The sequence below is a fragment of the Sinocyclocheilus rhinocerous genome, unplaced genomic scaffold (assembly GCF_001515625.1).
Source record: "Sinocyclocheilus rhinocerous isolate Xijiao unplaced genomic scaffold, SAMN03320098_v1.1 scaffold1131, whole genome shotgun sequence".
Classification (NCBI taxonomy): domain Eukaryota; kingdom Metazoa; phylum Chordata; class Actinopteri; order Cypriniformes; family Cyprinidae; genus Sinocyclocheilus; species Sinocyclocheilus rhinocerous.
Genome location: NW_015638568.1, coordinates 392,592 through 419,944, shown reverse-complemented (window position 1 = coordinate 419,944; position 27,353 = coordinate 392,592). Strand labels below are relative to the sequence as shown.

Here is a 27,353-nt window from a genome sequence, read left to right as displayed (position 1 = left end):
TCTCCTGAAGTCCAGCATCATCTACACTGTTTTGAGCGTGTTGAGCTCCAGATTGTTAAGACTGCACCAGTCAGCCAGCTGCTCAACCTCGCTTCTATAAGCAGACTTGTCACCGTCCTGGATGAGGCCGATGACTGTAGTGTCATCTGCAAACTTCAGGAGCTTGACAGAGGGGTCAATAGAGGTACAGTCGTTGGTGTACAGGTAGAAGAGCAGTGGGGAGAGAACACATCCCTGGGGGGCGCCAGTGGTGATGTTGCAGTTGTTGGATGTGAATTTACAAATTAATGAACCAGGCAGTGGTCAGAGAGTCCTAAAGCTGCACTGGGTATGATGTGATATGCATCCTTTATTGTGGTGTCCCAGTGGTCCAAACTATTTCTGTCTCTAGTGGGGCATGTAATGTGTTGTTTGAATTTTGGCAATTCATGTGTGAGGTTTGCTTTATTAAAGTCCCCAAGAATGATTATAACAGAGCCCAGGCATTGTTGCTTGCGGAGAAATGTAAAGTAGAAAGGCTTACAGTTGATGAAAAGCGCTTCTAGATCAGGACAGCACATCTTCTTCAACACTGGTGCATCTGTATACCATCTTTCATTGATGTAAAATAATGTCATACCACCTCGCAATTTCCCTGCTGATTCTGTGTCCCAATACGCCCTGAACAGCTGGAAGCCCGGCAGATGTAACGCGCTGTGCAGAATGGCTTCATTCAGCCAGGTTTCTGTGAAACACAGAGCAGCAGAGTTTGAAAAAATCCTTATATGTCAAAATATTTCAGTAAGGCATTCTGTCCATATCGGCAGAAGAACCGTTAACGGAACTGAACATCACTGATAATGGGATTTGCATGGAGAAGGTAAGAAGTAGATTAAAAGTAAACACTGGAGGTCATTTTTATGATCTGTCTGTAGAAATACAACATGGAAACGACATACTTAAATTATACTTTCTCCCTCCCAGCTGATTGGAAACCACCAGAATGTGGTGTTTATGAAGGTTTGGTGAGCTGCTCAGATGTTTCCCTAATTAAAATGAAAATCTCTGTAAGTGTAATAAATGGCTTTCAGCTGTAATTGTAAATGAGAACATTGTACACTACTGATGCTAACTGTTATTTAGCGCCCTGTTTTACTGGAAACAAAAGAATTGTGGGCACATCTGAAGCAAGGGTAAAATAAAGTGGTAAAACCAAATACCACAAGGGACAACAATGCAATTTTCCACAACAAAGGAACACATTGTTCTGGCTGACGAAGACAACGCAAAGGGCTAGATGCTTAAAGTTAGAGTTTACCCTCCCACATTCTAACTTCAAAGAAACGGGTATTTTTCACTTCCTTTTAGCTGACCGTTAATGCTTCCTCCTGCTGCAATGAGAGGAAAGAGTGGTGTTTGGTTCCCAGACATCATAATGTGAGACTGATGCCTTCATATCTGAAATACATGCCAGTAACAACCCAGTGGCAGCAAGCCACACACACTTGTCTTCCATCACTAAGGTCCTGTAAGGACTCATCTGAGATTGTCTTTCCTGTTGTCGTTCAACACCCTCGGCCCCTTCCACCTTCATAAACTTGGAACCTCAAATGGTTTAATTCAATGTCTTAATAATCAGCATCCTTCGCGTTCCTCAGATTGCGTTTCGGCGACTGTAGACTTCATTTCCCAGCATTTTTCTCCTCTCCTCCCTTCCTTTTTTCTCATCATGTTCTCTGCCGCTTACTGTCAGGCACTGTTGTAGGTCGAGCTAATAGCCGGTTTTGGAGGTTTTGTGGATGAAATCTTGGCAGACCTGTAGCAGGAGCTTTTATTGTCATGGTCCAAACTCAAGGATAGGCTGTGAGCCAGACATGTCTGTAAGGAATACTCAGTAGGGCATCAAGTGCGTACCACCCTGCTGCTTGAAGAATGCATGAAGCAGGCAAACAAATATGCACACTGCTGCATAAAAACCATCTCTATTCCCATGTGTGTTCAAGGGTGAGAGGGCACCGTAAGGCCACCAGGTCTGTTGTAACAGAAATAACTTGAAATGGCAGTGGATTTTGCTTTGGATTTGAGTGACCAATATTAATTAACAAACATGTGAAGATCCATCCCAATCTCATTAGTATTTGTAGGTATTTATATTGTTAAAGCACATTTTGTACGTTTGGATATGCTGAAATGGACAACATGGATGTACTGACAGCATCTAAAATATATTTAAAAAGTAAAAAATATGTACATATGCACAGAAACATAAAATATATTTGTACATCATAATATTATAGATGTTTATTATATATTATACTTATTGTATAATAATACAGATATTTATTATGATTCATATATGATTAAAATATAATAGGCAGATAAATGTATACAGAAACAATTCAACTTACAGTATGATACTATATAGATATTTGTAAACAAGTATTTTGTGAATGATATATAATGAACACTGAACATAATTAATCTTACTGAGTAAATACAATAAAACCAATCAATTAACAGTGTTACTGCTCCCTCTGTTAGCCTATATAGTTTTATTACTATACAGAATTTTTTATATTTTCCCTTATCATATTAAGTTTTTAGTAATTTAGTTGTGTTTTTGCCACCTTTATTATTTTTTTATATAGTTTGTTTATCTCATTTAACAAATGAATGTTGTTTTTTATGGTTTCGTTTTAATTAACTATAATAACCCTGCCTATTAATTTCATGATTTTAGTATTTCATGAACCTAAAATAATTTGTTGACATCTACATTAAACATGCTTGTTTTTAAGGTGCGGTCAGTACAATGCATGTTTCAGTGTCTTTGCACACTTTATGTACCTATGATAACCAATGAATGTACAGATTATTATTATTTATTTATTTTTTTTTTTTGATTTTTCAAAAAATGATTTCATTCAAATTGAATGATTTGAATGATTCAGAAGTGCATCATTTCACTATTCAAAGAGCAAAAACCTGCTAAATCTCAGGCATTGTCAAAACAAAGGCAAGAGAAACAAAGGTGACTCAACACATCAAAAATCTAGTGATTACTCTGCTTGTAAAATTATATAGCTTTTTCCATTTCGCAGTTCAAAATTCCACCTTGTTTATTCAGTTGATAATTAAGTGTAAAATGAGATAATACATATGTATATGCTTGCAAAAATCGCTTTAAGAGGCCACTTAGTGAGACTATTATAGCTGCCATAAAGGCAGAGAATAAACATGCAACAAATGCAAATCCAAAGATGGCTAATTATCGAGAACCCACGTCCAAAATCATCCATTTCTTAAAGTAACCATGATGTTCCCTTAGTTCTGGTGTTATTAATCTATTAATGCTGTCTACATAAATTTGGAGAGATGGCGGCTGGGGGCGATTTTGGCAAGGTCGGAGCAGTCATATATATATATATAGTTTAAAATGACATGTTTGTTAATACATTTTAAAATGTAATTTATTCCTGTGATGGCAAAGGATATTTTACTTATTTTTGTAGAAACAGTGACACATTTTTTTTCAGTATGCTATGATGAATAAAAGTCCAAAAGAACAGAATTTATTTAAAATAGAAATGTAAAAACATAAATGTAAAAGTCTTTAAATCAATCACTTTTGATAAATTTTATGTGCATAAAAATAATAATGCTTTTGAATGGCAGTGTGTATACACTGTAAAAAACGATTGCTGAGATTAGTTATCTTAACATTTTTAGTAACTTAAAATTCAACATTAGACTAAGTAATCATGGTTGTTTTATTTAAGTTGGATATTTAAGTTAGCTCAACAAATTTAAAGTCGTTATAATTGCAACAATATATATATATTTTTTTACAGTGGATGTAAACGAATGTACAGATTATTATTATTTATTTATTTTTTTTTTTTGATTTTTCAAAAAATGATTTCATTCAAATTGAATGATTTGAATGATTCAGAAGTGCATCATTTCACTATTCAAAGAGCAAAAACCTGCTAAATCTCAGGCATTGTCAAAACAAAGGCAAGAGAAACAAAGGTGACTCAACACATCAAAAATCTAGTGATTACTCTGCTTGTAAAATTATATAGCTTTTTCCATTTCGCAGTTCAAAATTCCACCTTGTTTATTCAGTTGATAATTAAGTGTAAAATGAGATAATACATATGTATATGCTTGCAAAAATCGCTTTAAGAGGCCACTTAGTGAGACTATTATAGCTGCCATAAAGGCAGAGAATAAACATGCAACAAATGCAAATCCAAAGATGGCTAATTATCGAGAACCCACGTCCAAAATCATCCATTTCTTAAAGTAACCATGATGTTCCCTTAGTTCTGGTGTTATTAATCTATTAATGCTGTCTACATAAATTTGGAGAGATGGCGGCTGGGGGCGATTTTGGCAAGGTCGGAGCAGTCAATGCAGATGTGGTTTTATAGGAAAGGCTTTTTGATGTTGACTGTCTGGATTTTTCCATGTTCTCACTCAAGAAACATTAAAAAATAAGTTCTGTTAAGCCCAATGATCCTTTTCTATGTGGAGAACAAGTCACGCCTTTGCCTCAAACATAGTAAAACCCATTAAAATGCAAAAACAAAGGACATTTGAAAAGGACTTTCACTCAAAGGCCTATTTTACACTAGGCTAAGATGTATTTAGTATTGATATCATTGTCAATTTAAACAATATTCCCATATTTCCTTGTTTGCATCAGGAGCCTAATTTATAGGAACCCCTCAGCTGGTGACATCTGATATTTCCCCAAAACAAAGGAGAGACCAAAAGTGGTGACAAGGGTCTGGCTCCTGCCTCCCACCCACGCAGCATGTGGAGAGTGGTCAGGGAGCACAGGAAGTTCACCAAGGCTGAAATAACACACCCAAACCAAGCCTGACATTCACGTGCCTGTTATCTACACAGGGCGAAGTGAAGAAACTGAGAAAGCAGGAGAAAGGCAGCAGCAATTAGGGAAAAAAAGAAGACTGCTGAAACAAAGTTACAGTCAACGTTTTGCAGACTTCACAAGTTCACACACAGGTTAGTGAACAGAGAGCGTTTTTCACTTCTTTGCTGTTCAAGAGTTAATTGTCGTGTAAGTTTGGCATGACTATGTTGTCACTTCCTTTACAGAAAGCTAGGACACAAATCAATACCTGAGAAAGATTGAGTTGATTTTGTACATAAGGAAACTGCTGTACGAGTCCCTTTTTCTCCTAGAAACAAAATCTTTCGTTCTCCTGTTTGCATTTTTAAAGCAGCAATGAGCCTGATTTTGGGTAATTGTATACATCAACTGGTGCCTTGATAAAGTTGTTGTTGGGGCAAATTAAATCTTCAATTCCACAGATTTGATTCTACATTAAATGTGTACAGAGACAAATAAGACATGCAAAAATATTCTTTATACATTTTCTGAATGAATGTTTTGTGCTCATCATGCACTATGCCAATAATGTGCACTGACCTGATTTTCTGATTACTTTTAGCAATACTGAATACTGAACGAATACTGAATAATAATGCTTTTGAATGGCAGTGTGTATACACTGTAAAAAACGATTGCTGAGATTAGTTATCTTAACATTTTTAGTAACTTAAAATTCAACATTAGACTAAGTAATCATGGTTGTTTTATTTAAGTTGGATATTTAAGTTAGCTCAACAAATTTAAAGTCGTTATAATTGCAACAATATATATATATTTTTTTACAGTGGATGTAAACATGAACATGAACTGGGGTCCATGGTCCCATTCAGGTTGGGCTGGAGCAGTACACAGAGGTACAGTGATTATGTGGTTTCACTGAGTGCCAAATCTATCACTCTGGTATAACTTGCACTAGATACTATGATATGGCCATTTCTATATATTGTAACCTTGTTACAATGAGTAAAAGTGTGTGAGAGACTTCAAAACGGTGTCTCGCCAAATTTACAACGTTTTAATATTTAACTTTTCCTCCCTACACTGTTAAGAGTTAACAAGACCCCATGAACAGTAAGAGTATCCTACACCAAAAGAAAAGTGAGCTCAGAACATTGTTTCAAAAATATACTGTATCATATTTTAAATGACTCACGTTACAGAACAGCTATTAGAAATGCAAGAGTAAGTTGCCCTTTGCTCCATAAACCCCTGGCTAGGCGCTGGAGTGCTTCTAATTTGCTCTCAAGTCATACACCCTGAGCGGTCTGTTGTGGTTTGGCTTTAAAGGTTAAATGTGCACATAAGGTGGTCCGTGGATCTAGTGAAAAAAAATCAAATAAAAGCAACACAGTTCTTTAGAAGAAACTTCAATTACATCTGACTCAAAATGAAAAGATAAATATATACAAAATGGTGTATAGATAGGTATATATTTGACCAAAGCATATTACAGTGAGATACAAATACAGTCGATTTCAACAGTGAATTAATCAGAGATGACAGCAGAAGCTTTAAGACAATTAGACGATGTGCATCTTTACAGTAAAGACTGCAAAAAGCCATTCAGAAGGTCAATAACAGAAATATCCATTTTGACTGTCAAATTAAGAAACGTATGGCAAAAGTTGTAAATGAATGACAACTATTCATAGACGCTCAGCATGGGGATTTGTGTTTTGCATAAATCCAGTTATTCAGCTATATACTGTACAATATTTGGCAAGAGAACGCTTAGGCAAAGCTTTTTTGGTTAATGTTTTCTCATTGACTTTCCTTTCATAAATCAGTGATATTGTAGATCCATGCACAGATGTGCAGAAAATAGCTACAAAGAAAAAAAAAAACATAATCGCTCATTTTTCTTTCTGTAACAGAGATAGCAATGCATCCTTTTTACTGTCAAATCAGTTACTTGATGGAAACATCAAATCCCTTCTTCACTACTTTTGCCCTCATTTTTTAAAATAAAATGTAAACACTTTTGGACATCCTGCAGATTATGTCAGATTAACCCAGATCTCTTGACATTTTCTGTTCATAGAGAAGCTCCATCAGATAAATGTAATGTGAGCATGCAGAGTTGACACAACAGACGCTCCAAGTTTTGAGATTCCAGTTTCACTAAATGTGACTCCACCATAGTTTATACTCACTAGGTAGAAGAGGAGCTCATGACCTGGTCATGGAGAGAAAACAAGTAATTTGTGTATTTTATCATGTAACAGCTCTTTCACAGGCATGTTTAGAAGTCTGGCAAATTCTTCCAGATGCGCCTGCTCATTTTCATGCTTTACAGAGTCAAATGCAAAAAGGCACAAAGGCACCCGGGGCGTGAGTGTAACATTTACACAAATAAACAAGTCTTTTATCTCTCATTCCCGTTCACAGCCCACATTCCACACACACACATACATTCACGCACATGTTGCCAACCCACAGATGACCCTGAATCCATTTAGAGGGGATTTCGCTAAAGCAAAATAACAGAGTGTGATAGTAATCAGAGAGGTGGGCTTGCTGACAGCGGGGGCTCAGCTAATAACCGGCCTGTCTCGGATCTTACAGCCTAACGGTACAAATCAGGGTTTAACCTAAACAGCCAGCGCTGTTGAAAGGAGAGGAACGAATGGATGGGAGGTGGTGGGACGCAGCTCTGTCTCCCTCTCTCTGCATGAAGGAAGAAGAAAGAAGCATCTGGCTGTGAAGAAAGAACCCAGTTTTACAGGAGACATGAAAAAGGATTAAACGGGCAGGGAGATGAAAGTGTAAGTGGGAGTTAAAGAGAATACTGAGAGAGTTCAGGACCGGGGCAGATACGGGGCAGGGAGCTTGGTGTGTAATACATGTACAAACACACAGATGTCATGCAACTTTCATGCATATAGGGCTAGAACAGGCTAACGCACACATAAAGACTTCAAATACTCTCAGCCTGTCTTCAGTTTTCTCTTGGCTCGTAAGACACAAGGACATGTGCACAAGCGACGCAGATGTCTCCAGTAGGATGGACAGAGATGTGTGGATGGAGTTTTGGTGTGGTTGGTAATGGATGTGAGGGTTTATGTCCTTTTTTCTATCTTTTTCTGTCTCACTGTGTTCCTTTTCCCACTCCACTGAAGGGTCCAACCATCTTCATAGCAGCATAGTTCTATAAAAAATGCAATAGCAGTTTAAAAACGCAAAATTCTAGCACATTTTATAATCTATCTACAACTGTTTAGTTACAACTGTAAAATTGAAAAATGTTGTGATGGCAAAGCTGAATTTACAGCAGTCATTGATCTGGTCTTCAGTGTCACATGATCCTTCAGAAATTAGTCTAATATACTGATTTTGGTGCTCAAGAAACTTTACTTATTATTATAAACACTGAAAACAGTTGTGCTGCTTAGTATTTTTGTGCAAACTTATACTTTTTATTTTTTGTCAGGACCCTTTGATAAACAGAAAGTTCAAAAGAGCAGAAATATAAGTCTTTTGTAACATTATAAATATCTTTACTGTCACTTTTGTATCCTTTAATGTATCCTTGCTGAATTTAAGTATTCATTTCTTTACAGAAAAAAAAAAAAGTACTGTCCCCAAACTTTTAAACGGTTATAATATAATATAATATAATAAAAATGGTACTATATGCACATATGGTTGGTTTTCTTGATCCTGTATGTTTTACATTGTATGTATGGCTAATAGTTGAAAACATTATTTCAACACATGTATGCTACACAGAACAATATGAAATGCCTTCAGTGTGCATGACTCCACAATGAACTTAAACGTCTTATATGGGGATGAGAACCATAAGAATGAGGTCTCAGGACGCCTGGAGAGAGAGGAAGAAAGTATATTAGCAACCATATATTAAATCCACCTTGAGCTAAGGGCCAATAAAAAGGCTAATACGAAATGCTATTTTTTTTGTTATTTGGTGAGAGGAAGGCCTGTGATGAGTGTGCTTAACTTACTGTGGCTCATCTAGATGGGGATTCATGTTGGGCTCATCTCTGCCGAGTCCTGCAGGCCTCTCATCCTGCTCCTGCTCAGACACGATTTCCAGTGACATTTCCACCTTTCCCTGAGTGACAAAGAGCAGCTCAGTTTCTTGTAGCTCAAAAAGTAAAGCATGGCACTAGCAAAACCAAGGTCATGAGCTCGATTCTCAGGGAATACATGAACCGATCAATTGTAAACCTGCAATGCCAAGCAAGTCACTTTGGATAAATGCATCTGCCAAATGCATAGTGTAACTGTAATGTAAAAGAGACATACAGGCTTGTAGTTGAAAAATGCATAATGTATGATTAAAATATGTAAAAATATGATTAATAATAGTTTAATTGTAAGGATTCTGGACTGTCTGTGTTGTGTTTTTGCTCCCCATGTGCTCTGCTACCTAGGTGTCCCGTGTGTTTGATTGTTCATTGTTTCCAGGTGTGTCTCCTTATTAGTTTATCCTCCTCACCTGTCTGCCCCTCGTTATCTGCCCCATTTAAGTTCTAGCCTGTGCCATTCTCCCTTGTCCGGTATTGAATGTTCATCGTGTGCATGTGTTCCTGTCTGCCCTGTATACCCCGTGTTGGAAGGATTAAAGACTGTGTTTACTGCGAATTCTCCTGTGTCTCCTCAGTGTAGTACGACCATGACATTAATATTATTTAATTTTAATTTTTAATATGAGAAGTATTATAAAAAATATATTGAATTATTTAACTTATGTAATATTTAACTGAATATTTAAATACAATAAAATTGAACAGAACTAACCTGAAACTATAAATGTGCATTATAATATAATTTTTTTTTTTTTTTTTACCGAAAATTACTTCAGTTTTCAAATATTTTTATTCAGTGCAGGACAGTCTGATTTAATTATCCTCCCAAACATAGAGTGTTATATTGTCATAACTGTCTAAATATATATGAGAGGGTCTAATCGATATGATACCAGCCATTTGATTTTAGTTATGAAACATATAAAAGGTGTAGTATGTGTCACCATAGAAAAATAGAACAATTTTGTGATGCAAGATGAAAACTAGAATTATACTGACAGAAAAAAATCAACAGAAAAATTCAAATGAAATAAAGTTAAACTGAAACTAAAAACCAAAACCTAAATAAATAAAATGGTGAATTTCTCAACACAACAATAACCCTGGGTTTGTGTGTAACTCTTACTGCAAGTATCTTTTTGTTTTCTCTGTCACATATGCAAGGCCACCAGCCTTTTACTGCCTTCTGCTCAAACAAAGACACCAGTTTGTCCTGGGACTGAGAGAGCATCTCAAGACCACACTTCTCTGGAGACTTTGCTGGACTCAGCATATGGTTCAGATCCATTTCCAAAGAGCCTTAGAAAGAGAGAGAGAGAGAAGAACCGAGCAAAAAGCTAAACAATTTATGTGTCACACACAATGATACACTACAGCACTGAAACATTAAATACAAGAAAAGAGAATATCTATGTTTAGAACAGCAGATATATATTTAAATGTAGAAATAAGAATATAATAGAAGCAACAGTCAGCAAGTGCCCTAATCTTGTTTTTCTCAATCATTTCTCATAATATCAGTCAAAAAAGTCTGTGACCTTCAGACTTTGCTGGCAGTCTGTCGTTTTCTTTGAGGTTTCCCCATTGTGGTCGGATGCTAATTATTTTACAAATGTACATAGATCTGTGTATTTTATAGAAGTCTTTAAGAAGTCAGGTCATAACTTATTTATCTTCCAGTTGTGCTGACATGTTGGCAATTGGGTTCAGCTGATAATAATAGCATTAGCAGTAAAGATGTTATTGAGGGCTCATGTGGTCTGAATGATGTATTTGCGTTATTATTGTTAAGTGTATTTATGCTGACAGTCACGCTACACAACCATGCGGTGGGTAATCTCACACAAGTTAAGGAGGTTCAGGTTTTGGTAACCATCTCCCTGTACGCACATATCCATATAGACAGAGGTATAGGTTAATGACAATAAACCACACACATGGTCCTATCAGTGTGGTCCAGTTCCACAGAACATTTCTCTTCTGTCATGTCAAAGCTGAGAAATATGTTTGAAAAACAGCTTTGTGGTGCTTTGCAAGGTTAACACGACTGAATTTGCTGAGGGTGGCGAAGCTATGGAAGAGAGCTGAGGAGTGATCTGGCACGAGGGACGATTATTGGATTTTGGTCTTACCAAGGAAATCATCAAAGGAGAACTTGTCGTTGTCCCAGATCTGGATAGTAAGTTTAGGAGGGAGTTTTGTTTCAACTTTATCCAGACTCCAAAAATGCTCCTGCAGAGAAAGAAACATGGTGAAGTTGACAGAGGTACAAACAGAAGAACTACTTATTAATTTGTCATTTTGCCTATGCAAGTGTAACTGTTTATTTCATTGTAAGTGTTTTACATGAACTGTGAAAAGTACGTTTTCTGTTGTAATCAACATTATGCAGCAAATGCTGTCGAGTGAGCCTAATTATTAAATATTATTTTAAGCAACCCGGGCTAAGTACTAGAGATGCACAATATTACCATTCTCGCTGATAGTGACGAGCCAATAATTATTTTCATGTTAGAGGGGTTTTTGTTAAATGTGAGCCAAAATCATCACAATTAAAAGAACCAAAGACTTAAACTACTTCAGTCTGTGTGCATTGAATTTATTTAATACACGAGTTTCACAATTTGAGTTGAATTACTGAAATAAATGAACCATGACATTCTAATTTATTGCGATGCACCTGTATATACATATGGCAGATATGAAAGTATATTTTCAAAATATTTTATTTACATTTTTATAATATTATGTCTAAATAAATTTTAAATAAAACAAAATAAACCATTTTAAATGTATATTTGCTACAAGTGAATTAAAGCATCAAAACATTATCATGTTTAATAAGAAAAAAGATAAGGTAACTTAACAGTGTTATTCAATTATTAGTGCTTTAAATATTAATTTTAAGTGCACATTAGATGATGGAAAAGGTAATCCAAATGTAAAAATATGGTAAATGAGCTTGTACAAATAAATATCCAATACTGAGCAATTCCGAGAAAAAAAAAAAAAAAAAAAAACTAAAATTAAATATAAAACATTAAATATAAAACAAATTTAAATCAACAATTTTAAACACTAAAAGAGAACTTACACAACATGTACAGTATGAAAAAATGGATATTCATTTTGATATTTGTTAAATATTAAATTTAACAGTTTTTAATTATTAATGAATTAAAGATTAAGTGAGCTTTAGATGATGGCAAAGGTAATCTAAATATAAAAAAGTGGAAATGAGCATTAACAATTAAATGTTCAATATCAACATATATTAAATAAATTCAATAATCTCAAATAACAGTCAAAAATCGATATAGTGTGCATCACTACTAAGCGCCTTGCTTGTGAAATTAAACCCAACAACCTATTAGTACCCAGCCCTACAAATGAGCTACACCACCTCTAGGAGAAACAGAGAGGCAGAAATAAACTGACAGACCAAGACAGCGACTGAGAAAGACAGAGTGAGGAAATGATAGCGTGAATGTGTGAAGCAGAATTAGAAAGAGGGTGAGAGTCAGAGGGAGAGTGAGAGCCACCAAGAGCGACAGAAACGTCCCAGTCAGAAAAGAGTGTTAGCGACTCCCACAACAGCACTGATTCTGCACCCCACCGCCAGACAGGATTCCATCTGCATGACAGCATTCCCACCGTACTGTACCCGTGATGGATGTGCGGACAATCACGGCGAGGATAATGAACTCACGCTTGACAGAGCCGCACTGCTGCCGTTCACCGGTAAACAGGCCGTGCGGTCTGCACATCCTGCCTGACAACCGCATACAGCTCCATCAAAACAAACACTGCAAACAAAAACTCGCTTCTAATTTATCACAGAGGGCCGTGTTTCATGCAAGAGAATCTGTTTCGCTATGTATCGGTTCTATTGTGTGTTGCGTCCAGCAAACTTCAGCCAAAGTGGATATATCTTTTGACAGCTGTTGCGGGCTGCTCTCAATTTAATGGGTGGAACCGCTATCTTCAATCTTACCATAACTGATCTCTTGCCTGCCAAAACCTCACTTTAAGTGCCTTGTCCATCACAACTGTTTTCCCTGAGATTGCTTGGATGAAGTCTGGACTGTCTTGCAGTTACAAGATGTTCATGTACCACGTTCGGTAAGTAGAAGTGTGCCAGATGCAGCCTGCAACATATCTGGGTTTGAAACATTGCATTAAACACCTGCCAACTGCAGTGATACCTTTCAAAATGTGGGCGTTAGACTAAACCTCTGCAAATAATGCAGGATGATCTATTCGGATCACCTATTCAGATTCAATCAATCGGAGATTTTCGTTTCAGCAACATAGCTGAAGTGCAGAGTGTGGATATAAATGTCGACAGGCCTAGCATCACTAGCTAACCACTAAACAAACCCGGTTTGAATTCTCTTTTTATGTCTTTTTCAATTGACAATTGACATATTTCCACTAAACTCAAAAATGTATATTATGTCTCGCCTTCTTATCAACAGTTCAGAGTTTTTTCAATTTGAGTTTTCCTTCATGTCTTTCTCAAATGTCTCCACTTAATTTACAAATGCAGATTACGTCTCACCTTCTTATCAATGGTGCAGAGCTGTTCTGCAGGTAAATAGTGGAAGGGGAAGAAGAAACGCCAGTTAAAGTTTCCCTCACCACCCAGTGATCGATAGTGCACATCTGTTTTCTGCTTGTTCTCTTCGTGGCCGTGCATCCAGCTAGGATTGAAAAAATAACATTCACAATTACCCGACACATCATTTCCAACACATTAGAAGACAATGCTGCTTAGCTGTAATTGACCTACAGCTTGGGTCTATTGTTGCCTTGCAACTGTGTTTTTTTGCTACTGATCGATAATTTTTGCAAGCCGTTGTTACTATTGGTCACAGTGGCAACAGACAAGCAACAGGCCCATGACATGGGAAACAAGAGCAACTTCATTTAACCAGAGCTCATACACACAATCCCAACAACCCATTTATGACACCCAGATGTACCCTTTCACATAAATGTCACTCATCTTCTCCCCAGTAACACTGACATCATCCAAGATAACATCTCTTGTGTTCCATATAACACAGCGCAGGAAGAACCTATGGGAGCAGAAAACATGGACACGTTATGCTTCTAGATGTGTTTTGAAAACAAAATTGACAGATATTAAACCAAGGAAATGCTCTTACTTTTTAGCTTTGCGTGGCGTGATGTTGAATGGAGGTCCTGGTGGGCCTAAAGATTTCGGGAAAATGTCCACCCACATCTGCAACCGCCCCTGGGTTTTGGTAATAAAGTAACTCAGTAAAGAGTGACAGGGCATGTCATGAAAAACATGAGAAAAGCATAGTGAAAGCTATATGAGATAATAGATTTTGCTCTGCAAAAAATGAAATGATAAAATAAAATTGTATTAAATTTTTTAAAATAGTATAGTATAAAATAAAATGCACTACATAATTAAAATAAAATATAATATGAAAAACGAAATTAATTTTACTCTTTAAATTTAGTATAGAATAAAATAAAATACATTGCATATTTACAATAAGATAAAATAAACTGTATAACATTTAAAATTAAAATCTTGTATAAAATCTACAAAAAAAATACATGTAAATAATAAATATAAAATATTATAAAATAATTTTAAAAAATGGAATTTTGGGAATAGAAATATGTGACTATGTAACCTGTTCTATATCTGGCTGTAGAGGGCTGTAGAGGGGTCGCGTCTCTACATGTTCAGGCACCAGACACTGCCTCTTCAACACCAACAGAGCTAGACGCTCCATCACTGGTCCCAGGTGAGCGTTAAGAGGTTTTCCTTCATCTGAGGGCCAAATATAGTCAACAATAAGGTCACTGTAGTTTAAATTCATACTGACATAAAGCCAAAATGTTGAGGCACTTCAAACTTTTGTTTTTTTTTAGCTTAAAATTCGTTAACAGAAGATTCATCATAATGTTATTTTCCGTTAAAACCGTGAAATGGAACCACTATGTAACCTCTGATTTGATATGAAGAACATTTGGGCATCAAGTTTTATTAAGCCATAACCGAGAGCAGAAAAAAAGTCAACATTCATGAAGCATTCCAGTTAAATAGTCGGAAATGTTTATCTTTCCCTGTTCCTCAGATGATGCGTTGATTTCATTGCTGTTGATCTAAGAAGAGAGTTTCCCCTTGTCAAAAAGCAAAAAGAGAGAGCGAGGGAAGAAAAAAAATAAACGCCCACTGTTCAGTTTATGGTTTGAAACCCTGTGTCACGTCCCTGAGGGAAACATGGTTAGAGTGTGGAGAAAAGAGGAAAAAGACTGAAGTGGAGGAAGATCTTTCTGCCATGAAGTTGGATGCCCGAAAAGGTCACCTGATAATTGCTTTGACGCGCGGGTTGCCGCGGTTCCGTGGGCTAAACAAAGAGATGTAGTATTCCTCTGCGTCGAGACATGGGAGCAGGAGGCTGAGGAGCCTGCCACACTGTTGACCTTGGCTGAACATGCTTGCATGCTAGTTCACCATAAATCTGAAGCCGACCTCGTCCCAAAGCTTCATGGAAGGGAAAATGGCTGGAGAGCTTGGCTTTCTGTAGGCCATGTGTGACATCTGACTGGCTGAATGGCGCCGTGGGACTTGAAGGGCTTGGAGGTCAAACCAGAAGTGCTGGGAGGATCTGATGGAGGTTACGCACAAGTAAGATCAACATAATACACACCTAATGGTGAACTAGCATTAGTTAGCATTATCTTCCCAGGGGCACACTTTAAAACAGGAGGGGACATCAGGTTGCTGTGGCAAGGAGTGATATATTTGCTGTGAATGAATGATTATGTCAGAGGTGCTGTATGTTTACACAGGTCCTTCGTCTTTACAATATCACACAGAGGGACAACTCATTCTTTCCGTTCATAGCAGCGAGCAAGAACAGCCAAGCGGCCTCCCCGACAGCTCTGTGATCCCACACACACAGATATGATGTATGGCACAAGCCGAGACATATATCGTTATTCTTTTTCTGTCAGTGTTTTCACAGAACCGCAGCCGATCTCGTGCTCGACTTGCTTTTTTTTTAATGACGGAAGATGTGATTGAGTCAGGCTGGTGCTTTGATTAGCTCTTACTCATGACTAATGCTTTCAGCAGCTCCAAAGAAAAGACTTCCACTTTCTTTTTTCGCCATCCAGCCCGTGGGTTTGATAGGTCGTGATGCCTGTGTTTATTCATACGTATGCGCTCACGTAATACACGGTTCTCTAAGAAGCCACTCTTGGTAACGACAATCGCAGAATTAATGATCAAATATCATGAGCATTCAATTCAGTGGAAGGAAACTAGGTCTGCACTGTAAAAAGTAATCACTGAATCTACTTAAGAAAAGCGAGAGTTTTGAGTACAGCTTACTTGAGAAATTTAAGGCAATCAGTTTCCACACATTTGTCTAGTAATGTGAACAAAGCAGACTTGTTAAGAGAACTGTTTTGTTTGAGTTCTGTGCACTAAGCTTAACTTAAATCTCTAAGTTGGCTGAACTTGTCAAATTGAGTTACCAACACTCAAGTTTTCTGGTAACCTATACATATACACAAGTTACCTATACAAAGTTACAGTAAGTTTTATTAACTCAAAAATGATAAACTAATTTGCTTGAGAAATTTGAGGCAATCAGTTTCCACAGGTTTTCCAAGTAAGTTCAACTCATTACTTTTTACAGTGTGGTTAGGGTGTGTGTTTAGGACACTGACCAAGGTCTGCAACTGTGTACTCCTGTCCTCTGAAGTAGATTCTATCCTGCTTGTAGACCGGCAGTTTGTAGTTTCGCTTCTCGCACAGACGATGAAGTAACTGGGATGGTTTCAGCTGATCTCGCCACTGGTTAACTCCAGACCTGGAGTCGGCACAGAGACAAAAAGAGGGTAACTGAGTGTAACTGAGCAGAATGTGTTATCACAGTTACTGGGATTGCCAACAGTTAGTCAAAACTTAGGGTTAGGGACCAGCAAATCCATCTTAAACCAGCTAAGACAAGCACTTTCCCTTAGGCATAGTTGTTTTTTAAGCAAGGATGTGTTTCAGTATTATAATATGACAATGCTTAAGCCAGCTTAAGGTGGTTTGCTGGTCTTTACTGGTTTGAGATTGTTTTCCATTTGAGAATCACAATATGACATTGGATTGAGTTTTACAACATTCATTTCCTGTTATTTACAGTTTTCATAATGACTCCTAATAATACCTGGTAGGTGGAAGGAAATATAATGAGAGACATTTCTTACAAACAGTAGGACTGTGGCAGGCCGCAGCGAGCACCATGACGCGACAAGAAGCGATTTTCCAAATCAATGACAGTCTCTCCAATTTTCTCATCTTTAGTGACCATGTCATAATCATACAGCGTGATCTTTAGGTCCTTCTCAAGAGGCAGAGAGCAAGTCAGCTCAAACATCCTAAATGAGAATCAAAAGATATGCATTTCAATCTCTGAATACTTCCTTTGGTCAGAAATTATTTCGCTTAAATGTTTTCAAAAGCACACCCTTGCTATTCAGTCATCATTTAGCCACCAGATCAAACCTTCCTTCTAGCACATATTCAACACCAAGACTCTTAGAATTAGGGGCATCGTCATTTTTATGAGTGTGGCGACCCCTGCTGGTATAATTGATCCTTGCAATGACGTGTTTCTATATCTGTGTGTGTGTGTTAGAGAGAGAGAGAGAGAGAGACTATGTTCAGGGACAGAAAGAAAAAGAAAAAAAAACTTACTTTCCAAAGACAGGGTCCAAAGTACAGGGTATGTAATTGTCGTGGTCATCGACTGATTTCTTGCCAAGTGTGATCTTAACATAGGGGTCACACTACGAAAGAACAAGGAGTGCTTGTTAGTATGTGTTAACATAGCCACACACTCGCACATATATACCATAAGCCACAATATCCAAAACAGCACGCCCTCCTTTTGAAACTTAAAACAACTGCTCTTTGCTCTTTCGGTGGAAAAAAGCATCAAATCTCCGTGATCAGTGTGTGTTTCATAGGCAGCGAGTACATGTGTGAAATGTTCCATATCATAACTCCTGGCCTGAGTAGGTGATGAAAGGACGTCATCTTAGCATATTCGCAACTAATGAAGGGAAAGCCCATCTGACGCAGGGCCAGCGGTGGTGGCGTGTTGGCCAGGTCTCGGGCAGCGATTGCGAGTTTATGGTTGTGGGTAAAAGGGTGGCTCCATGTTTTCATAAAGCAATTTCTCAGCTTTCTTATGACTCTGGCACTGCAAAGGCTTCGCAAAGGACTCGTCTGGCTGATGAAAAAAACTAAAGATTTGTGAATGCGTCTAGTGAAAATACAAGGGCTGTTGTAACAACCTCTCCCAACCCAGAGACGTATACAAGGTCACTGAAAAGCAAATTGCTTGTTAGCATGTTCCTTTCCTTTTTTGCCTTGTTTTGGCTGTGTTGTACCTACCTTGCCATTGGCATCTTTGGGCTGTAAGCCATAGGCCTGGATGATGTAGACACGTACCAGGCACTCCTCTATACCGTTCGGGGGAAGTTTGCGGAACTGGCGTGGGGGTACGGGCATCGAGGGATCGTCAGGCAATGGATAGATCTTAAATGAGCCCTGAAGAAGGACAGGAGTCAGTGTAACTCATGGTGCAATTTAGTTTTACTTTTTTCTGGAGACCTGCTGTCTGGGGCCTCCAGACAAACCTCAAATTACACTTTAACCCTCAAATTTAGTTCCCTCAAATCCTACTAGAACTAAACCAGTTGTAATTCAAATAAACCAGGAAAAAGCATCTAGACTCTTCAAATTAAAGGTTCCAATTAGAACCGAAATGGGTTTTACAGCCATATGCCGGATGCCATAGGAGGGTATTTTTAAAAGTTCCAACCCCATATTACTGTTATTCTTTCATTATCTAAACAGATAAATATTAAAATAATAATAATAATAATAAAGCTGACAGAATCACGTAACAAAATTACTAAAACCATAAATAAATAAATAAAAGCTATTCAAAATATCCCTAAATAGTACAATAGCATATAAACAATACTAAAACAACATTGGTCTGAAATGCTTCAAAACATCACCATATGTCCCACAGAAGAAAGATAATAATGACTAAATGTTGACAAAATGATGACAATTTTAATGTTCTTTTTTATTTCTTTCTTTTTTATTTTACATTTACATTTCGAAAACATCAATGTACTGATGCTTTAAAGAACACAGAAATAGGTTGCAAAGGGGCAGAAAATTTCCAGTAAATTTGCGGGAACTTTTCAAAAGGTTCCAAAAATCCTGGAAAGTTTCCGGAAATATTCAGCCTCTTTGCACAACGTACCCAGAAACTAGTACAATGACTTGAATAACCCACAGTGTATCTTCAAAAACATTTTAATCTCCAATAAAACCATATAGCAACCTCAACTACCCTATACAACATAACATGGTTCTTGGTAAGAGGCTTACGGTGACCTAAAGGTCCCAGAACCATTAAAGAACCTCTATTTTTAAGAGACAGTGTCTGTAAAGAAGGCAAGGAGGCACATTTTTGGAGATCTAGACAGTTCACCAAAAGAATGGCATAAGACTCTGGATCTGTTGCAGAACACTTTAAATTAACAAATTGTTCAATGGTAAATTTGACAAAGTACAGACTGACCCTGCCAGGCAAGTATGTGATCAGTTTAAATAGAAGGCCCAATTCAAATGACTTTTCATTAGCTTAGATAATAAGCAATGACACCCATCCATTGCTTCATCTGGCGCCGTCTGAATGTTTTTCCTCTTGGAGACTGAATGAGAGCACATGAGATAGCAGTTGATAGTAGCTGAGAGGTTATGAGTGACCCTACCTTGAACTCTCCAACAACAGAAGGGTCTTCACTCTCATTCTGGACTCTTCCACGGTGAAGTTTAAACGTTTGACAGAAATCAGCCAACTGCTCGAAGCCTTCAACCTTCTCCAGTTCCCTGTCATACACCTGAGAAAGGAAGCACAGGAGAGTGTGTGATATATGATTTGGATGCAGATCTAGTTCTTTAAAAATGTGCTCTAATCAACTGAAAGGGCTGAAAGGACACATACTATGCACAAGACATCCATTGTTTGTCTTGCCAAAGCAGTTTTCTTTAAGAATCTTGGACTCTGAGATCTTTAATTGTGGTTTTAACATTTCAGGCGCAAGTCAAACAACCTCAAATGCATCATTAATACAAAAAGATCTGGAAATTCCTGATTATGAGAATGTTTAAAAACGGCAATAAAAATGCGCAAAAACGATTTGTGCCTGAGGAAAATATGCTTCGCCATGACATTACACAACTTTTAACTAGCGGCGCACAACTCTCCAACCAAACGGCCACCCAGGAGACAACTTAGTGACAAAAGTATGAAGGAATCCTCACAAGCGAGTCACTCTGTTTTTCTAGTTGACTCACTCATGCCTGGTCCCTGAACATGTGACACAGCACATGAAACCCTCTCCCAGTCTCTTTTGCTCTTTCCCTGCCTTCAATCTCTCCCTCAGGCACCATTAGCCCAAAATAACAGCTCATCTCAGCAGTTTTAGGGAAAGTGTTTCTGTCTGCTGCTCCTCCCGGTGCGTGGGACACTCTCACACAGTGACAGCCAACAATCGAACCCCGGGCCTCGCAGGTAGCCCTGAGACCTGAGCCCCTGCCAGATGACTAACGGGCACGTTTAGATCGGAAAGGTTGGAAAGAGTGGCTAAGGCATGTAGAGAGAGAATGAGGTGACAGGGGAGATCGCTGACAAACCGGCCAGAGATCGAGGGATGATAGGGAGGTGTGGGCTGGGGGAAAACGGCCCGATGACGTCAGTAACGGAGCCCTTGTCTGCACTTGGTTATCCCCCTGCGACAACCCCGACATGAATTCATCGGAAAAGTTGGGAATCTGGCAGCCACGGGCTCTATTATAAATGGATAAGCTTGTGGGAAGTGGGCTGGAGTGGACTGAAGTCGGGGTGAGTGAGCGTTTGAAAGTAGGCATGCGCACTCCCGGATTAATCCCACCTAACATTAAAGTTTTTAAAAATACTTTTACATTGCAATAATTTCACATTCAATCTTTAAATTAATGTAGAAACAACATAAAGGTAGTATTTTTTTTATGACTGACTTTTTTATCACTGATACCGAGGATACAATTTTTTTTTTTTTTTTTTTATATTTAACCATTGACTATAGCCATTCAACATTACAGTAATTGAGCGCTATCAATTTGAACATTTATTACACTTCAAAAAATAACTTCTAATTTAAGTAAGGGATAATGTACATCCAGCCGGTTGTTATCGCAGAATAACCCCCGACAGGGTGATCAGGACCCTGGAGCGAAGCGGAGGATGTACATTATCCCGCTTATTACACGGCTACTTGCCACATAAGTAAATAATTAGACACGAAATATTGATTTGAGTTGAAATATTTGAACGCAAAGCTTCCGTGAACACAGCAGTTGCGAACAAGTGGCAAGTTCAAACTAGACGGGCATTTAAGGTATACGGTGCAGTCAAACCACTTATTACACAACATTTCACCACATAAATAATTAAGGCGATAAAATATATTGATTTAAGACGAAAATGTTTTAAAATCTTACCAGTTTGTTAGTTATATCTTATAATCCATTACAGTGTACAAAACAATCGTCGCAAAATGGCAGCAGCTGCATTTGTATGAAATGAGAGAGCGAGTCCGCGATACCAGGATGACATAATTAAATAATTGTACACGTAATACTGAATTGAAGTTAAAATATTTTATTAGCTAACCAAACGCAAAGCTTCCACGAAAAAAAAATAAAAACTCTTCCTGGCAAGAGTATAGTGTAGACTTCGGTTACCCGGATGAGCCTGTGTTATTAGTTTTTACCAGTTGTTATCGAGGGATAGCATACCTCGGAATGTCGCAACTGACCAATCAGAATCAAGTATTCCACAGAGCCATGTAATAAGTGAACTTAAAACAATCTTCACATAAACCCATTATAATAAATCGGATGAGCCTGTGTTATTAGTTTTTACCAGTTGTTATCGAGGGATAGCATACCTCGGAATGTCGCAACTGACCAATCAGAATCAAGTATTCCACAGAGCCATGTAATAAGTGAACTTAAAACAATCTTCACATAAACCCATTATAATAAATGTCATATTTAGCTGCCCTTCAGCTAGTAGGAAATATACAGAAACTAAATAGTTATCAAAAACTAAATTCTAAATTAAATATAGATGAATCCTTAAATCTGCAATAGTTATTGGTTTCCTCTTTTTCCTTTTGTTATTTGATTAACAGACATCACAGCAGCTGGGTTATTCAGTTATTTTGGCTGCTTTATGAGCTGCCGCTGCTGAACATCATGCAGATCTGACACGCATCGTATTTTCTCACAACTCTTTACCTTTTCTGACTCACTTCAGGTCTTAAAGTCTCTACTAATGAGCTGACGAGTTGAATCGGGTGTGCTAGATGAGCGAGACAGTGCTGGTTGCTCCAGGACAGTTCTGAAAACCACTGCATTTCAAAGACGTGTTCTTAAATGTGACGCATATTTAAATACTTACATACATGCACAGTTTTAAGGCAGCTTTAATCGCCTTTTTGGTAACTTCATGACTTAGCTGACGACATAACAATAGCACTGCATGCTCATAGTTTCATTTGCGCTTTAATATGAAATTATATACAGTGTGTGCCACTGCATTTGTGCATGCAATTAAAGAGCATGTGCTACAAGCACAGTATAACGGCTGCCAAGACAGGAAAATTTGTTTTTACTGACATGGCCTGACAACATCTCATCTGACCGCAGTTCACTGTTTTATCTTCTGAAGCTCCCTCGTCACCTGTACATTTCCACACTTGTTTGATTAGCGCCTGGCACTGAGGTGAAGTTGGAGTGCACATCTGAAAAATCTCCCATTTGATGAGGTCGTAAAGACGCTCTGCGTCTAAATAAACACAATTCTTGTCAAGAAAAAAAGAGACCGCCCCTGGGTTAATTGCATTAAATATTTTTTTCTTAACACGTTAAACTGAAAAAAATAATCACATGCGTTAATGTGATAATTTTGACAGCACTAGTAGTACAAAGCATTGTTAACCCTGTTTATGAATTACAAGAGTGAAACATTCCTTAACCTGGGTTAAAAGTGGGGTTTAGAATGGAGATAACCCAGGGTTAAGCGCAGTGTGAAAAACCCTTTAGTGGTTTTTGGGGTCTAATGTTGTTTTGGACCCCACTGATTTCGTATGGACAAAAACAGTTCTTCAAAATATCTTTTGTGCTTATGTACCATTTGTATGAAAGAAAGTCAGTCATGCACATTTGGAACAACATGAGGGACAACATTAGTTCAATGCCTTACCTGCAGCGTATCGAAGCCCTTCTCTAGATAACTGCCACACTTGTTTCTCTCACCCGTGGAGGCATAAAACTTGCTCCACCAGTCCATAAATTCATCCTGCTGTAGACACAGAGCAAGAAAGCAAGAGAATGGAAAGAAACATTAAAAGCAAGGAAGGTCAGTACATATCTGACACCACATCCCTCATTCATTAGACCCCTGCTTAATTAAATCAATCATTTCATGAACAAAAATATCTAGACTGAAAGCAATAAAAGCCTCAACTTACCCATCGCCCCAACTAAAGCATGTCCGACAAATTCAACACAAACAAGACAAGGTTAAAAAAAGCGAAGTATGAGGAATAAAAGTCAAGAGAAAATACGCTCAAGTGTCAAAACATTTTAAGCAGACAGACACATGCACGAGTGACAGTGACACCATCCACAGACCAAACGACCAGTGGAAACAACCTTTCCATAACTTTATCTTTTCCATAAGTGACTGATAAATCATCCCTCTGCTGTAATGCCCGTAAGTGTAAGCATATCAACTGAAACTAGAAAGAAAGCTTTCAAATTGTCATTTTCCTGGTACTTTCATGGGTATGGTTCAGGAGTGCTGATGTTCTGCTGCAATTTGATGTGCTAATCGCCACTGATACAGTAAGCCTCGCCAACGCTCACTCATTCCATGTGGAAAGTGTGGGAATTTTTCAAAAAGATACAAATCAGGCAGTTCCCACCTCAGCCAGCACCATATTCCCATCCAAGCAAAAGACAAGAGTGTTGTTAATGTGAAACTCCCTCTGCAAGTGACACTGCTTCAAAACAAGAAACAAAAGTGTAGTCTGATTATGAAGCAAGTATTGTCCAAATACGTGCGTGTGTGTGTTTGACAGATGGATGAAAGACAGACTGAGCCACCATGACATAAAACACAGTACGTTTGAGAGAGACAAGATCCCTCCGCTGGCTGGACCCACGCACACTGCTCTCTATTCCAGAAGGCCAGTTTCGACTCACCCCGCGGAGAGACTTCCAGTTTCGCTTCCATCGTTCTTTTAACTTTTACGATGAGAGAGGAAAAACAGCAGTGATGGAGCAATGCCGGGCTCTGCTGGATTTTTTCCTCGTCTTAGTTGTTAAGGAGTGTGGTGGTGTGGCGTGCGTTTTGGTGGCCAGGCAGGGGGCCGACAGTGTTGTTTAAGTGGCCTTCATGCCACTGCCGTGCCAAGGAATGTGTGTGTACTCGTGTCAGAGTGTGTCTGTATGTGAGGGCAATATCCTGTTTATGTTCACAGACCAACAAATTGTGTACATGTGTGCTGCACAGTAAACTCAACAGGAGAAAAATGAACATATATGAAAATAAATTCTCTCTAAAATTGATATCGGAGCCATGGCTTATTGCGGGTAGTGCACATCTCTGACACATTGAATAGTGAATTATATGTGGACGACATGAGTTTAAATATAGTTTGTTTTGGAAAAGGCCAATAAATCAATCAATCAATCAAAACAAACTTTGAATGAAGTCTTTCGTAAGTTTTTCATAATCTAAAATAATAAATAAAAAGAAATAAAACAGTGTGCCTTACCATTCAAAAGTTTGGGGTCCGTAAGATTTTTTTAATGCTTTTGAGATGGTCTTTTATGGTCACCAAGACTGTAATTATTTGATCAAAAATAGAGTAAAACAGTATTATTCTGTAATATTATTACAATTTAAAATAACTCTTTCCTATTTAAATAAATGTTTAAATGTAATTTATTTCTGTGATGGCAAAGCTGAATTTTATAAGCTGAAAATAAGTATAATTTGTAACATTATACATGTCTTTACTATCACTTATGATCAACTTTATAAACATTCTTGTTGAATTAACATGTTAATTTCTTTCCAAAAAAAAAAGTACTGACCCCAAACTTTTAAAATGGTAGTGCACTATACTTAATAACGTAGAAAAAGTGTCACAATATAAAGCTCCAGAATTGCTCAGAAAATATGAGACTCTGTAAACAAATGAAAGAACCAGCAAAAACAGTAGTTTTTCTAAATAGTAATTGTATTAGGAGGCAAGCACTTACAGAAGAGATGTGTGCAGCACATGTGCATTACAATAAGTCAGAACAGGTTAAAAGACTGTGCCAAGTTTGGTAGACAGTCTGCACACAGATTGAAAAGTCATAAAGCTCACAACATTACAGTCAAAAAGTTTTAAAAACAGTAAATCCAATCATTTACAAAAGACATAAAACATTTAGACAAGTGGATGTAACTTGAAAGCTCTAGAAGTTAGAGTCATGTTGGTATCAGGTCAGAGATTTTGTAAACTCAGATTTAAACAAGAACTTCCTCAAGCCAATATAATAAAGGAGAGAAATTAATGACTCAACAAATGGCACAGAGAGAAAGAGATGAGCAGAAGGTGAAGCTAACATGAAGTTGCATGTTTTTAGGGGACGGTCTCCTAGTCCAGCCCGTGTGTCTACCCAAAGGCGGCACACGGGGTAAATGGGACTGGGTGTGCGGCAAGGATTTGCAAAGTATTGTGAAGTTGCTTTCAGAATCACTTAAGCTGAGTTGGCCTGACTGTGTGGCAGTCTAACCGGCCCTGAATGGTGCTTTTCATAGTACTGCCACATGTCTCCTCTCTTTGTCTGACAGAGCTATTAAAGCGGAGCCTAAGGACGCCGTGACAGCCATGTTTCCATACTAGCTACTATGTGTGTGCGCCTTAGGTGTTTGTGTGAAAGTTTGTGTTAATCTGAGTGCTTGCGAGTAAGGAAAAATTTTGTCTCTGAAATGATGTGTAATGAGTGTGTGCATGTGCGTCTGGTCACCCAGACACTTTGAGTGCACCAGATGTATGCGTTTAGTTATTCTATACTTTGCCCAAAGGTTTTAAGGCTTAGGGGTATTATTAAAATAAGCACTGCACCAGAGAAGACCGCACCATATAAACCTGGGTGTATATGTGCGTGCATGCTCGCAAAAAGTTAACACACCCCCAAAAGTGATGTTATACAGATGAAAAGATAATGTTATGGGAGTGATACGATTTCAGACACAGGGAACCTAGAAATTTCAAAACATTTGAGGATTTATAATGGCTGCTATGCCCATGGGCGGCCTGGTACTGGAACAGGGTGGTCGGAGAGGCTGAGGGAAAACAGTGAACTTCACTGCTCCTCCAAAAATTAATTCATGCAAAACCTGTTAAAAGTCTGTCTGTATTCCTGAGGTGAAGGTTACTGTAGGGCACTGGTGGTGTTAGCTTTGGGTCTGAAAGGGCTCGTGTGCACTAGTGATGAAAAATAACCAAGCAGAGTTGGTAACAATTGAGCGCTGAATAGACTTTTAACATAAGTTATGTTTAGAATATAGTGTACAGACATTCCATGTGGTTTGATTGACGGTTCATTCAGAAATATAAACAATATCCAAAATGACCTCAGGAATTTGTGACATGGAGTTGGTGGAAAACCTGTAGGTTCTGAAGCAGGTTAAATTTTATCCACGACTTTACAATTCAGTCCTTCATTTTTCATGAATGTTGTGATGGAGTGCAGTAGAGGCTGTCAGCATATACATATAGCACATATAATGTACAGTATATATAGTACTTTTGAAATATGCTGGTTTGGTGCCGTTCTACCCGGTCGACCAGTATAGATATGCTTAAATGTATTTCACAGTGACAGTCTGCATCTGAATATGTCTACTTTCCTACTAAACAGTAGGCAAAAAGAGTAGTATGTCTCAATTCATAGCATTCATAAAAATGTAGGTATAGTAGGTATTGTAACACCCCTGTGGACTGGTTGTTGTGGTTTCTTCCCCTTGTGTTGGTTTAGCCCGTATAATCATTAGTTAATTGCCCTCATTGTGTTCACCTGTCTGCCCCTCGTTATCTGCCCTATAAGTTCCTGTCTCTTGTAATCTAGTATTGTCGGTTATTGTGAACGTTACCCCGTGTGTGTGTGTGTGTGTGTGTGTGTGTGTGTGTGTGTGTGTGTGTGTGTGTGT

The 27,353-nt window shown here is 38.0% G+C and overlaps 1 protein-coding gene across 1 annotated transcript in view; it reads right to left on the bottom strand.

Annotated features, from left to right (window-relative positions):
• Positions 1-7,991: 7,991 nt before the first annotated feature.
• Positions 7,992-27,353, bottom strand: part of LOC107749822 (dysferlin-like) — a 99,565-nt gene continuing 80,203 nt past the window's right edge. The window contains exons 43-59 of the mRNA XM_016565011.1: positions 23,611-23,622; positions 23,343-23,441; positions 19,804-19,932; positions 18,404-18,559; positions 17,702-17,793; positions 17,212-17,382; positions 16,681-16,823; positions 14,631-14,770; positions 14,127-14,215; positions 13,941-14,036; positions 13,517-13,658; positions 12,665-12,727; positions 11,088-11,187; positions 10,082-10,254; positions 8,869-8,978; positions 8,648-8,726; positions 7,992-8,051 (exon numbers count right to left, since the gene is read on the bottom strand). Of these exons, the coding sequence (XP_016420497.1) occupies positions 7,992-8,051; positions 8,648-8,726; positions 8,869-8,978; positions 10,082-10,254; positions 11,088-11,187; positions 12,665-12,727; positions 13,517-13,658; positions 13,941-14,036; positions 14,127-14,215; positions 14,631-14,770; positions 16,681-16,823; positions 17,212-17,382; positions 17,702-17,793; positions 18,404-18,559; positions 19,804-19,932; positions 23,343-23,441; positions 23,611-23,622 (1,854 nt within the window). The remainder of the gene's footprint in view (positions 8,052-8,647; positions 8,727-8,868; positions 8,979-10,081; positions 10,255-11,087; positions 11,188-12,664; positions 12,728-13,516; positions 13,659-13,940; positions 14,037-14,126; positions 14,216-14,630; positions 14,771-16,680; positions 16,824-17,211; positions 17,383-17,701; positions 17,794-18,403; positions 18,560-19,803; positions 19,933-23,342; positions 23,442-23,610; positions 23,623-27,353) is intronic.